Source organism: Rana temporaria, chromosome 1 (assembly GCF_905171775.1).
Source record: "Rana temporaria chromosome 1, aRanTem1.1, whole genome shotgun sequence".
NCBI classification, from domain to species: domain Eukaryota; kingdom Metazoa; phylum Chordata; class Amphibia; order Anura; family Ranidae; genus Rana; species Rana temporaria.
This window is the reverse complement of record NC_053489.1, coordinates 79,913,509-79,928,044: the sequence shown is the minus strand read 5'-3', so window position 1 is coordinate 79,928,044 and position 14,536 is coordinate 79,913,509. Positions and strand designations below refer to the sequence as shown.

The window sequence follows — 14,536 nt, the reverse complement described above, 5'->3', positions numbered from 1 at the left end:
GAGAAATAAAGCATTCAGAAAACCTATTTCGCTGATTGGACATTCATTTACTGCTCTACTCACTGCTATCACCCTAGACAACGATTAGAGGTAACTAAATACGCTGATCCCAAATCAACCAGCGGCTCCTGAGGGGGTAGCGCTACACTACATAGGTGACTTCTGAAGGCAATTGGTTCCACTAGATTTTAGTTAGAGGTATCAGAGTAAAGGGGGCTGAATACAAATGCACGCCACACTTTTCAGATATTTATTTGTAAAAAAAATTGAAAACCATTTATCATTTTCCTTCCACTTCACAATTATGTGCCACTTTGTGTTGGTCTATCACATAAAATTCCAATAAAATAAATTTATGTTTTTAGTCGTAACATGACAAAATGTGGAACATTTCAAGGGGTATGAATACTTTTTCAAGGCACTGTATATTTAGTTATAGCAGGAGCCTGGTGAGGGATATTTAGTTATGGGTGGGACCAGCTGAACTGAGCCATCTTCTCACTTCTTTTTTATCTTATATATTTAGTGAATTATCCCTGCCATAACTCTACTTGTACTTGCTGTACATTTGATCGTTTCAGGTGTTCCTACTCACCTTTTCATGTTCTAGCTACTCCTGTTGCATTCTGCATAATATAAAATGTATATATAAATATATATATATATAATATTTTTAATTATATTAATATAAAATGATTTTAAAAATCTGTCAGGAAAGCTGGATCTGCATGCACTACCTTGGTGCGATGTGGTGAGAATTTAGCCCATACAAAATGAATAGGCTCAAATCGCACCACATTGAACCACATGTGAATTGCACAGGAACCACGCTGCATTCCTGTTTAATTCACATGGGAATTAGTGTGGTGCGATTTGAGCCTATTCATTTTGTATGGGCTAAATTCTCACCACATCCCACCAAGGTAGTGCACAGTGGCGGCCCGCCCATAGGGGGCGCTCGGGCGCCGCCCCCCAAGCTGTGGAAGAAAAAAAAAAAAAAAACTATTTTTTTTTTAAAAAAAAATGTCACTTTAAGAGTGACCAGGCGCCAGACATGCGGCGGTCTATGGGAAGCTTCCCAGCCTGCAATCAGCTGATCGCAGGCTGGGAAGCTGATTTGCCCGTGTTTAGGGCGTGTGCAGGGCGCAAGCTGTGCGCCCGCACACACTCCCACTTCATTTGATTTGCTAGCATGTCCGCTAGCTATCATGGGATTGGCAGGACCGTGACCGGGAGCAGAGGTCAGTGGGCGGATCGTCACATGACTTCCGGCGGCATCTCTCTGTAGCGTGTGAGGAGCGGCGCCAAGAAGGTAAGTGTTACTTCCCGGCTCCATCCCCCGCATCAGCACTCCCGAGTCCCGCCGCCGCTAGTACTGCCAGCCAGCTCCGCCACCACCAGCATAGCTGTGTTTGTGGCCAACCGTGAGCTCTCTTCCAGCAGCGGCACAAAGAGGGGGGAATTTCAAGCACGCACTGTGCTCCGGACTGGTGAGTGCTGTGGCGGCAGGACTCGGAGTGAACTGCGGGGGGACGCTGCTGGATTGTAGCTGAGAGCCCACGGCCAACACAAACACAGGTATGCGGCGCTGCGGGGGGAGAGGAGGGGGGAGGGGCTGCCCCCCCCTGCAGCATACCTGTGTTTGTGTTGGCCGTGGGCTCTCAGCTACAATCCAGCAGCGTCCCCCCCCCCTCCCCCCGCAGTTCACTCCAAGTCCTGCCGCCACAGCACGGATATTCACTCAGCTAATGGGATCTCTAAGGGGGGGGGGCTGCTAATGTTAAGGGACTCACCCCCCAGCCCCCAGGCACTCATCCCACCATCCCTCCCCCCAGTAGGGTGACCACGTGTCCCGGTTTGCCCGGGATCGTCCCGTAATATACATTTTTGTCCCGTGTCCCGGGAGCCTTCAAACCGGGACAATAGAGAGTCCCGGAATCAACTGCCTGCCACACTCACTGCCGCTGCTGTCGCTGTAATTAAATGATTCTAAATCACTGGTTGCTAGGGAAGCCCCGCTTGGCTTGTAGCAACCAGTGACGTCACCGTGTCCCGCTCTCTCTGCGGCTCCGACTCCACCCCCACCTCCTCCTCCTCCAACGGCCAGCCGCGATTCTTGCTGCAGAGAGCAGCAGCATCGTTACAGGGCAGGCAGAGACAGTGAGTCACTCACCGTCACCGACCAGTACCGCGGCACAGACCAAGACCTCCTCCTCCTCCCCTCCAGGCCTCGGTTGCTCAGCTGGACTCGATCCGCCGTCCGTCCTGAGTCCCGATCTCCCGCGAGTCCCGACTTCCGCTGCGCCGGCCATCCTTGGAGCAGGGGCAGAAAAGGTAGGTGCAGGGGAGGGGGGGGGGGTTGACCATGCAATGGGGGGAGATATTATACAGTCCAGATTACAATTTGCAGGGGCAGCAGAGGTGACAGTGAGAGAGGGGGGGGGGGTTGCATGGTGCACCCCCCTTTCTCTGTCACCTCTGCTGCCCCTGCAAATTGTAATCTGGACTGTATAATCTCTCTCTACCCAGTCCTCTGTCACCCAGTCCCTCTGTCACCCAGTCCCTCTGTCACCCAGTCCCTCTGTCACCCAGTCACTCTGTCACCCAGTCCCTCTGTCACCCAGTCCCTCTGTCACCCAGCTCTCCGTCACCCAGTCCCTCTGTCACCCAGTCACTCTGTCCCTCTGTCACCCAGTCACTCTGTCCCTCTGTCACCCAGTCCCTCTGTCACCCAGTCCCTCTGTCACCCAGTCCCTCTGTCACCCAGTCCCTCTGTCACCCAGTCACTCTGTCCCTCTGTCACCCAGTCACTCTGTCCCTCTGTCACCCAGTCACTCTGTCCCTCTGTCACCCAGTCACTCTGTCCCTCTGTCACCCAGTCCCTTCGTCACCCAGTCCCTCTGTCACCCAGTCCCTCTGTCACCCAGTCCCTCTGTCACCCAGTCCTCTGTCACCCAGTCACTCTGTCACCCAGTCACTCTGTCCCTCTGTCACCCAGTCCCTCCGTCACCCAGTCCCTCTGTCACCCAGTCCCTCTGTCACCCAGTCCTCTGTCACCCAGTCACTCTGTCACCCAGTCACTCTGTCCCTCTGTCACCCAGTCACTCTGTCCCTCTGTCACCCAGTCCCTTCGTCACCCAGCTCTCCGTCCCTCCGTCACCCAGTCCCTCTGTCACCCAGTCCTCTGTCACCCAGTCACTCTGTCACCCAGTCACTCTGTCACCCAGTCACTCTGTCACCCAGTCCCTCTGTCACCCAGTCCTCTGTCACCCAGTCACTCTGTCACCCAGTCACTCTGTCCCTCTGTCACCCAGTCCCTCCGTCACCCAGTCCCTCCGTCACCCAGTCCCTCTGTCACCCAGTCACTCTGTCCCTCTGTCACCCAGTCACTCTGTCCCTCTGTCACCCAGTCACTCTGTCCCTCTGTCACCCAGTCACTCTGTCCCTCTGTCACCCAGTCACTCTGTCCCTCTGTCACCCAGTCCCTTCGTCACCCAGCTCTCCGTCACCCAGTCCCTCTGTCACCCAGTCCCTCTGTCCCTCCGTCACCCAGTCCCTCTGTCACCCAGTCCCTCTGTCACCCAGTCCCTCTGTCACCCAGTCCCTCTGTCACCCAGTCACTCTGTCACTCTGTCACTCTGTCACCCAGTCACTCTGTCCCTCTGTCACCCAGTCACTCTGTCCCTCTGTCACCCAGTCACTCTGTCCCTCTGTCACCCAGTCCCTTCGTCACCCAGCTCTCCGTCCCTCCGTCACCCAGTCCCTCTGTCACCCAGTCCTCTGTCACCCAGTCACTCTGTCACCCAGTCACTCTGTCACCCAGTCACTCTGTCACCCAGTCACTCTGTCCCTCTGTCACCCAGTCACTCTGTCCCTCTGTCACCCAGTCACTCTGTCACCCAGTCACTCTGTCCCTCTGTCACCCAGTCCCTTCGTCACCCAGCTCTCCGTCACCCAGTCCCTCTGTCCCTCCGTCACCCAGTCCCTCTGTCACCCAGTCCCTCTGTCACCCAGTCCCTCTGTCACCCAGTCACTCTGTCACCCAGTCCCTCTGTCACCCAGTCACTCTGTCCCTCTGTCACCCAGTCACTCTGTCCCTCTGTCACCCAGTCACTCTGTCCCTCTGTCACCCAGTCACTCTGTCCCTCTGTCACCCAGTCCCTTCGTCACCCAGCTCTCCGTCACCCAGTCCCTCTGTCACCCAGTCCCTCTGTCCCTCCGTCACCCAGTCCCTCTGTCACCCAGTCCCTCTGTCACCCAGTCCCTCTGTCACCCAGTCCCTCTGTCACCCAGTCCCTCTGTCACCCAGTCACTCTGTCCCTCTGTCACCCAGTCACTCTGTCCCTCTGTCACCCAGTCACTCTGTCCCTCTGTCACCCAGTCACTCTGTCCCTCTGTCACCCAGTCCCTTCGTCACCCAGTCCCTCCGTCACCCAGTCCCTCTGTCACCCAGTCCCTCTGTCACCCAGTCCCTCTGTCACCCAGTCCTCTGTCACCCAGTCCTCTGTCACCCAGTCACTCTGTCACCCAGTCACTCTGTCACCCAGTCACTCTGTCCCTCTGTCACCCAGTCACTCTGTCCCTCTGTCACCCAGTCACTCTGTCCCTCTGTCACCCAGTCACTCTGTCCCTCTGTCACCCAGTCCCTTCGTCACCCAGCTCTCCGTCACCCAGTCCCTCTGTCCCTCCGTCACCCAGTCCCTCTGTCACCCAGTCCCTCTGTCACCCAGTCCCTCTGTCACCCAGTCCTCTGTCACCCAGTCACTCTGTCACCCAGTCCCTCTGTCACCCAGTCCCTCTGTCACCCAGTCCCTCTGTCACCCAGTCCTCTGTCACCCAGTCACTCTGTCACCCAGTCCCTCTGTCACCCAGTCCCTCTGTCACCCAGTCACTCTGTCACCCAGTCCCTCTGTCCCTCTGTCACCCAGTCACTCTGTCCCTCTGTCACCCAGTCACTCTGTCACCCAGTCACTCTGTCACCCAGTCCTCTGTCACCCAGTCACTCTGTCACCCAGTCCCTCTGTCACCCAGTCCCTCTGTCACCCAGTCCCTCTGTCACCCAGTCACTCTGTCCCTCTGTCACTCTGTCACCCAGTCCCTCTGTCACCCAGTCCCTCCGTCACCCAGTCACTCTGTCCCTCTGTCACCCAGTCACTCTGTCCCTCTGTCACCCAGTCACTCTGTCCCTCTGTCACCCAGTCACTCTGTCCCTCTGTCACCCAGTCACTCTGTCCCTTTGTCACCCAGTCACTCTGTCCCTCTGTCACCCAGTCCCTCTGTCACCCAGTCACTCTGTCACCCAGTCCCTCTGTCACCCAGTCACTCTGTCCCTCTGTCACCCAGTCCCTCTGTCACCCAGTCCCTCTGTCACCCAGTCCCTCTGTCACCCAGTCCTCTGTCACCCAGTCACTCTGTCCCCCAGTCACTCTGTCACCCAGTCACTCTGTCCCTCTGTCACCCAGTCACTCTGTCCCTCTGTCACCCAGTCACTCTGTCCCTCTGTCACCCAGTCACTCTGTCACCCAGTCCCTCCGTCACCCAGTCACTCTGTCCCTCTGTCACCCAGTCACTCTGTCCCTCTGTCACCCAGTCACTCTGTCCCTCTGTCACCCAGTCCCTCCGTCACCCAGCTCTCCGTCACCCAGTCCCTCTGTCACCCAGTCACTCTGTCCCTCTGTCACCCAGTCACTCTGTCACCCAGTCCCTCTGTCACCCAGTCACTCTGTCCCTCTGTCACCCAGTCCCTCTGTCACCCAGTCACTCTGTCACCCAGTCCTCTGTCACCCAGTCACTCTGTCACCCAGTCACTCTGTCACCCAGTCACTCTGTCCCTCTGTCACCCAGTCACTCTGTCCCTCTGTCACCCAGTCACTCTGTCCCTCTGTCACCCAGTCACTCTGTCCCTCTGTCACCCAGTCACTCTGTCCCTCTGTCACCCAGTCCCTTCGTCACCCAGCTCTCCGTCCCTCCGTCACCCAGTCCCTCTGTCACCCAGTCCCTCTGTCACCCAGTCACTCTGTCACCCAGTCACTCTGTCACCCAGTCACTCTGTCACCCAGTCACTCTGTCCCTCTGTCACCCAGTCACTCTGTCCCTCTGTCACCCAGTCACTCTGTCCCTCTGTCACCCAGTCCCTTCGTCACCCAGCTCTCCGTCACCCAGTCCCTCTGTCCCTCCGTCACCCAGTCCCTCTGTCACCCAGTCCCTCTGTCACCCAGTCCCTCTGTCACCCAGTCACTCTGTCACCCAGTCCCTCTGTCACCCAGTCACTCTGTCCCTCTGTCACCCAGTCACTCTGTCCCTCTGTCACCCAGTCACTCTGTCCCTCTGTCACCCAGTCACTCTGTCCCTCTGTCACCCAGTCCCTTCGTCACCCAGCTCTCCGTCACCCAGTCCCTCTGTCACCCAGTCCCTCTGTCCCTCCGTCACCCAGTCACTCTGTCACCCAGTCCCTCTGTCACCCAGTCCTCTGTCACCCAGTCACTCTGTCACCCAGTCACTCTGTCCCTCTGTCACCCAGTCACTCTGTCCCTCTGTCACCCAGTCACTCTGTCCCTCTGTCACCCAGTCACTCTGTCCCTCTGTCACCCAGTCACTCTGTCCCTCTGTCACCCAGTCCCTTCGTCACCCAGCTCTCCGTCACCCAGTCCCTCTGTCACCCAGTCCCTCTGTCCCTCCGTCACCCAGTCACTCTGTCACCCAGTCCCTCTGTCACCCAGTCCTCTGTCACCCAGTCACTCTGTCACCCAGTCACTCTGTCCCTCTGTCACCCAGTCACTCTGTCCCTCTGTCACCCAGTCACTCTGTCCCTCTGTCACCCAGTCACTCTGTCCCTCTGTCACCCAGTCACTCTGTCCCTCTGTCACCCAGTCCCTTCGTCACCCAGCTCTCCGTCCCTCCGTCACCCAGTCCCTCTGTCACCCAGTCCCTCTGTCACCCAGTCACTCTGTCACCCAGTCACTCTGTCACCCAGTCACTCTGTCCCTCTGTCACCCAGTCACTCTGTCCCTCTGTCACCCAGTCACTCTGTCCCTCTGTCACCCAGTCCCTTCGTCACCCAGCTCTCCGTCACCCAGTCCCTCTGTCCCTCCGTCACCCAGTCCCTCTGTCACCCAGTCCCTCTGTCACCCAGTCCCTCTGTCACCCAGTCCCTCTGTCACCCAGTCACTCTGTCACCCAGTCCCTCTGTCACCCAGTCCCTCTGTCACCCAGTCACTCTGTCACCCAGTCACTCTGTCACCCAGTCCCTCTGTCACCCAGTCCCTCTGTCACCCAGTCACTCTGTCACCCAGTCCCTCTGTCCCTCTGTCACCCAGTCACTCTGTCCCTCTGTCACCCAGTCCCTCTGTCACCCAGTCCCTCTGTCACCCAGTCCCTCTGTCACCCAGTCCCTCTGTCACCCAGTCACTCTGTCACCCAGTCCCTCTGTCACCCAGTCACTCTGTCCCTCTGTCACCCAGTCACTCTGTCCCTCTGTCACCCAGTCACTCTGTCACCCAGTCCCTCTGTCACCCAGTCCCTCTGTCACCCAGTCCCTCTGTCACCCAGTCCCTCCGTCACCCAGTCACTCTGTCCCTCTGTCACCCAGTCACTCTGTCCCTCTGTCACCCAGTCACTCTGTCCCTCTGTCACCCAGTCCCTCCGTCACCCAGCTCTCCGTCACCCAGTCCCTCTGTCACCCAGTCACTCTGTCCCTCTGTCACCCAGTCCTCTGTCACCCAGTCACTCTGTCACCCAGTCCCTCTGTCACCCAGTCCCTCTGTCACCCAGTCCCTCTGTCACCCAGTCCCTCTGTCACCCAGTCACTCTGTCACCCAGTCCCTCTGTCACCCAGTCACTCTGTCCCTCTGTCACCCAGTCACTCTGTCCCTCTGTCACCCAGTCCCTCTGTCACCCAGTCCCTCTGTCACCCAGTCCCTCTGTCACCCAGTCCCTCCGTCACCCAGTCACTCTGTCCCTCTGTCACCCAGTCACTCTGTCCCTCTGTCACCCAGTCACTCTGTCCCTCTGTCACCCAGTCCCTCCGTCACCCAGCTCTCCGTCACCCAGTCCTCTGTCACCCAGTCACTCTGTCACCCAGTCACTCTGTCACCCAGTCCCTCTGTCACCCAGTCCCTCTGTCACCCAGTCACTCTGTCACCCAGTCCCTCTGTCACCCAGTCACTCTGTCCCTCTGTCACCCAGTCACTCTGTCCCTCTGTCACCCAGTCCCTCTGTCACCCAGTCCCTCTGTCACCCAGTCCCTCTGTCACCCAGTCCCTCCGTCACCCAGTCACTCTGTCCCTCTGTCACTCTGTCCCTCTGTCACCCAGTTACTCTGTCCCTCTGTCACCCAGTCCCTCCGTCACCCAGCTCTCCGTCACCCAGTCCCTCTGTCACCCAGTCACTCTGTCCCTCTGTCACCCAGTCCCTCTGTCACCCAGTCACTCTGTCACCCAGTCCCTCTGTCACCCAGTCACTCTGTCCCTCTGTCACCCAGTCACTCTGTCCCTCTGTCACCCAGTCACTCTGTCCCTCTGTCACCCAGTCCCTCTGTCACCCAGTCCCTCTGTCACCCAGTCACTCTGTCACCCAGTCACTCTGTCGCCCAGTCCCTCTGTCACCCAGTCACTCTGTCACCCAGCCCCCTGTCACCCAGCCCTCCGTCACCCTGTCACCCAGTCCCCTGTCACCCAGTCCCCTGTCACCCAGTCCCCTGTCACCCAGCCCCCTGTCACCCAGCCCCCTGTCACCCAGCCCCCTGTCACCCAGCCCTCTGTCCCCTGTCACCCAGCCCTCTGTCCCCTGTCACCCAGCCCTCTGTCCCCTGTCACCCAGTCCTCTGTCACCCAGTCCTCTGTCACCCAGCCCTCTGTCACCCAGTCCCCTGTCACCCAGCCCTCTGTCACGGGCCCGCTGATTTCATGATACGCCCCTGCCCCCAAAACTGGCAAAAAAATTAGTAAAAAAACGTATTTTTTTTTGGGGGGGGGGGGTGTCCCTGAATGGAAGTTTGGAAATGTGGTCACCCTACCCCCCAGGCACTCATCCCACCATCCCCCCCCGGGCACTCATCCCACCATCCCTCCCCCCAGGCACTCATCCCACCATCCCTCCCCCCAGGCACTCATCCCCCCCCCCGGGCACTCATCCCACCCCCCCCCCCCCCGGGCACTCATCCCACCATCCCTCCCCCCGGGCACTCATCCCACCATCCCCCCCCCAGGCACTCATGCCACCATCCCCCCCCCCGGGCACTCATCCCCCCATCCCCCCCCGGGCACTCATCCCACCATCCCTCCCCCCAGGCACTCATCCCACCATCCCCCCGGCACTCATCCCACCATCCCTCCTCCCAGGCACTCATCCCACCATCCCTCCCCCCCGGGCACTCATCCCACCATCCCTCCCCCCAGGCACTCATCCCACCATCCCCCCCCAGCACTCATCCCACCATCCCTCCCCCCAGGCACTCATCCCACCATCCCTCCCCCCAGGCACTCATCCCACCACCCCCCGGGGGGCACTCATCATACCATCCCCCCCCGGGCACTTATCCCACATCCCTCCCCCCAGGCACTCATCCCACCATCCCCCCCCCGGGCACTGATACCACCATCCCTCCCCCCGGGCACTGATCCCACCATCCCTCCCCCCGGGCACTGATCCCACCATCCCTCCCCCCAGGCACTGATCCCACCACCCACCTCCAGGCACTGATCCCACCATGCCCCCCGGGCACTGATCGCACCATCCCCCCCAGATACTTATCCCACCATCCCTCCCCCCGGGCACTGATCCCACCATCCCCCCCCCCAGACACTGATCCCACCCCCCCGGGCACTGATCCCACCATGCCCCCCCCCCGGGCACTGATCCCACCATGCCCCCCCGGGCACTGATCCCACCATGCCCCCCCCGGGCACTGATCCCACCATCCCCCCTCTCGGACACTGATACTGATCCCACCATCCCCCCTCTCGGACACTGATACTGATCCCACCATCCCCCCTCTCGGACACTGATACTGATCCCACTATCCCTCCCCCAGGCACTGATCCCATCCTCCCCTTAGCACTGACACTGATCCCACTGCCCCCCCCCCCCCAGCACTGACACTCATCCCATCCCATCTACAGGAGTTGCAGGGGTCACAATTGCATGCTCCAGGTTTCTCGTGCAGCCCCCTGTACACCTGGATAGGAGGGGAGAGGCATATATAGAAACCAATGAAAATAAGTATAATCCTGCGCTTAGGAAAAAGGCAAACAAGAAAGGCTGCATTCCCATAGAGTCCCCCCCTAAGGGGATACTACAGTAAATATGAAAAAATGGGGAATGGGGGTGGTGGCGCTTACAATTAAAAAAAAGGGGGAGAAGGCCCCTCAGATGTATCTACAGAAGTGTGGGTTTTAATGACTGGAAATAGCCCCGTCCGTGTTACTATATACCGTCTACCCAAAAGTGCATATACAAAGCTGTGTAATAAGCACATACATAAGAAATGTGGGCAATATTCATGTGCCTGTGCCCTGACTCAGTTATGCTAGTAATGTCAGCTGTTACCAAACTGTGTGATACAGGTATATGTTGTGAACTATAAGTGCAATAATGCTATATTGGATATGAGTTATGACCTCATATGAAATATAATTGCAACTATGTGAAACACATGTGATATAAAGTAAAGAATAAAAAAAATATATATGTAAACTGGCATCTCATGCCCTCAACTAGGAAAAACAATCATAAGGTCCTTATAAATTGTCAATGAAAAAAAGGAAGAAAAGAAGAAAAAATAGTGAAAAAAAAGAGTCCATCACACAATGTGATTAATGTCCCATACACATAAATCTTGAAATTCCTTTCGTCAGGGACCCAGGTGGGGGAGCAATATGGCAATATGTGATCCTGAAGTGGTTCCGGTGCTCCCCCACCTGGGTCCCTGACGAAAGGAATTTCAAGATTTATGTGTATGGGACATTAATCACATTGTGTGATGGACTCTTTTTTTTCACTATTTTTTCTTCCTTTTTTTCATTGACAATTTATAAGGACCTTATGATTGTTTTTCCTAGTTGAGGGCATGAGATGCCAGTTTATTGACTTTTTATTGAGATTTCTATACATTAGGGAAGGGCTAGGCAACCCCCAACACGCGTGTCTGACATGGCATGTGGACACCCTTTGGTTGGCACTGGAGAGCGATCCGGGGAGACCCACCTCGCACACGTGAAAACTGGTCCAGTTCAGCCAGTCAGTGGCAGTATAGAGGAGAATTAGCAGTGGGGCTGGTCCCCGGCCGCCTTTTTTTCCCGCCAGCATCAGTGAGCATGTCCTATTGCTTCAAACTGTGCAGTGAGGGAATGGAGTGCCCTGGGGCCAGCAGCGCTACTCATGGTGGTATTTATGCACTTTTTTTCCCTCTGTGGCAGTCTCCTAATCAGCAGGCTTATGGCTGGGCTTTTCCATGTGTGCACCTGTTGTCTCTGAACCCTCCTCTGCTTAAAAGGGTAAGTTCACCTTTACATAAAACTCTGTACGGTGAACTTACACAGGTTCCCCCTGACCCCCGTCCCGCTGACCGCAATCTCCGGTTCAAAGCCCCAGTATATCCGCGTCAGGTCTGAATGTCCAAAACATCCCTCATCAGGGGGATGTTTTGGCATTCTAATTGGTCTGTGCCTTCACATGGGAGAAATGCTATATGCCAGGCTTTGTGTGAAATGCTATATACCAGGCTTTGTGAGACATGCTATACACCAGGCTTTTTGAGACATGCTATATACTAGGCTTTGTGAGCAATGCTATATGCCAGGCTGGTGAGAAATGTTATATACCAGGCTTTGTGAGCAATGCTATATGCCAGGCTTGTGAGAAATGTTATATACCAGGCTTTGTGAGAAATGTTATATACCAGGCTTTGTGAGAAATGCTATATGCCAGGCTTTTTGAGACATGCTATATACCAGGCTTTTTGAGACATGCTATATACCAGGCTTTGTGAGAAATGCTATATGCCAGGCTTTGTGAGAAATGTTATATGCCAGGCTTTGTGGGAAATGCTATATGCCAGGCTTTTTGAGACATGCTATATACCAGGCTTTTTGAGACATGCTATATACCAGGCTTTGTGAGCAATGCTATATGCCAGGCTTTGTGAGAAATGTTATATGCCAGGCTTTGTGAGAAATGTTATATGCCAGGCTTTGTGAGAAATGCTATATGTCAGGCTTTGTGAGAAATGCTATATGCCAGGCTTTGTGAGAAATGCTATATGCCAGGCTTTGTGAGAAATGCTATGTCAGGCTTTGTGAGAAATGCTATATGTCAGGCTTTGTGAGACATGCTATATACCATGCTTTGTGAGCAATGCTATATGCCAGGCTTTGTGAGCAATGCTATATGCCAGGCTTTGTGAGCAATGCTATATGCCAGGCTTTGTGAGCAATGCTATATGCCAGGCTTTGTGAAACATGCTATATACAATTTTTTTGAGACATGCTATATGGTTTTCTTTGAGAAATGCTATATACCAGGCTTTGTGAGACATGCTATATACCAGGTTTTCTTTGAGAAATGCTATATACCAGGATTTGAGGTCTGAAGGGACAGGAATTGGGACTGATATGAGGGGTGAAGGGACAGGAATTGGATTGATGGTCACAGTAAGGCTGCATTTAATGAGCACATCTTGATGAAATAGACACTTGCATTTGGCAGCGCACTACCTATCTCTCTTTTAAACTTACCCAGATTGTCATCTGACTCATAGGTATTGAATTGATCATTGTCATGAAGGAAAATTCAGTTTTATCACTGAAACAATTGCCCTTTACAAGGCGTCCTGATGAAGAGAAAAAAAGGATAAAGGAGCTTGAACCAGATCGACCCAACTTGCAGATTAATCAGCAGTCGAGTGATCGTGGTAGAGTTTACACTCGAAGCTTTTCCCCCGCAAATTATCAGACACGGAGTTGGTTAGCTGGATGTGACGTGAGTCATGCCTTTTATTGTTTTCCCTGTTTGCTATTTGAAAGTTCTGGCACTGACAAGTGGACAAAAACAGGGGTTTCTGACTTGAAGCATCTCAGTGAAAAGTGCAAGCGGCATGAAAGTACCCGAAGTCATCTTGACAACGCTCTGAAGCTCCAGTTTTTTGGGAAGCGTAGCATTGTTGAACAGCTAGATGCAAGCTACAGAATTGGAATTAGAAGGCACAATGAAGAGGTCACAAAAAATCGGCACATCCTGTCTAGAATTATAGACTGTGTAAAATTTTGTGGTGCATTTGAGCTAGCTTTGCGTGGCCATGACGAGAGCGAGAGATCGGAGAATCCCGGGATATTCCGTGGCTTGGTCGATTTTGTTGCTTCGCTTGATGGAGTTTTGAAAGAGCACCTCGAGAATGCCACTGTGTTTAAGGGAACTTCCAAAACTGTGCAGAACGAGCTGTTGGACTGTATGTTGTCCGTTGTGAAGGAGCACATTATGCAAGAAGCACGGAGCAGCAATTTTCTCTCAATCCAGGCCGACGAAACCACCGATATTGCCACTCATTGCCAACTTGTGCTTGTACTGCGCTACATCGATGCCAAAAACAACGTACAGGAGAGGTTTTTTTAGTTTATTCCTCTGCATTCAACCACAGCGGATTCCATCGCTACAGCACTACAAGAGCGCCTTGCTGTCATCCTACCAGAAGATCAGAAACATAAGCTAATCTCCCAAGCATATGATGGAGCCAGCGTGATGAGGGGTGCCACTGCAGGTGTGCAAAGGAAGATTCAAGATGTGTACCCAAATGCCCATTACATCCACTGCTATGCACATCAGCTGAACCTAATAATGCAGCAAGCCACTTCTCAAATACCCAAAGTGAGAGTTTTTTTTTCTACCCTTGGAGGATTTGCCAGCTTTTTTGCAAGATCACCCAAGCGCACAGAAGTTCTTGATAAAGTTGTTGCCCATAGATTACCAACATCAAGCAGTGTAAGATGGAACTTTCACAGCCGTGCCGTCAATACCGTGTTTGAGCACAGAGAGGACCTCATCCACTGTTTTGAAACTATGCGAGATTCAGGTGACTTTGACCCTATTACCGTCAGAGAGGCAGTAGCCTTTGCCATGCTGTTGGAGGATCAGGATTTTACATTTTTTCTGACGCTTTTCCACAACATCATGCCGCATGTGGACCTCCTCTATGCCAAACTCCAGAAGAAGAACATAGATTCAGTCCACATTAAGGGGAGCATCGAGCAGTTCCAGCAGGACGTACAGAAGATCAGGTAGCAGCTGTATTCCTCCTTTTCTATGTGTTGTTGCTGTTATATTTTTTTTGTATTATTATTATTATTACTCATACATTTTGCAGAGATTCTTTTACATCCCTGGTTGACAAAAGCAGTGAAGGTGGTTCTCAACCGAAGAGGCGGTGCTCGCTCGATCCAGAAGGTCATAAACGCATTGCAGCCGAGGTGAGTTTTATTTTGTTGCAATATTTGTCTTTTTTGATGGCTTCCTCTTATAGATAGGAATATTGGAAAGAAACATATTT

The 14,536-nt window shown here is 54.3% G+C and overlaps 1 protein-coding gene across 1 annotated transcript; it reads left to right on the top strand.

Annotated features, from left to right (window-relative positions):
* The first annotated feature begins 1,112 nt into the window (after window positions 1–1,112).
* On the top strand, window positions 1,113–13,610 carry LOC120928571. Its single transcript, XM_040339634.1, has 2 exons — window positions 1,113–1,312; window positions 12,755–13,610. Exon 2 carries the CDS (start codon window positions 12,775–12,777, stop codon window positions 13,603–13,605), a length of 831 nt encoding a protein of 276 aa, XP_040195568.1. The 5' UTR covers window positions 1,113–1,312; window positions 12,755–12,774; the 3' UTR covers window positions 13,606–13,610.
* Window positions 13,611–14,536: the final 926 nt, after the last annotated feature.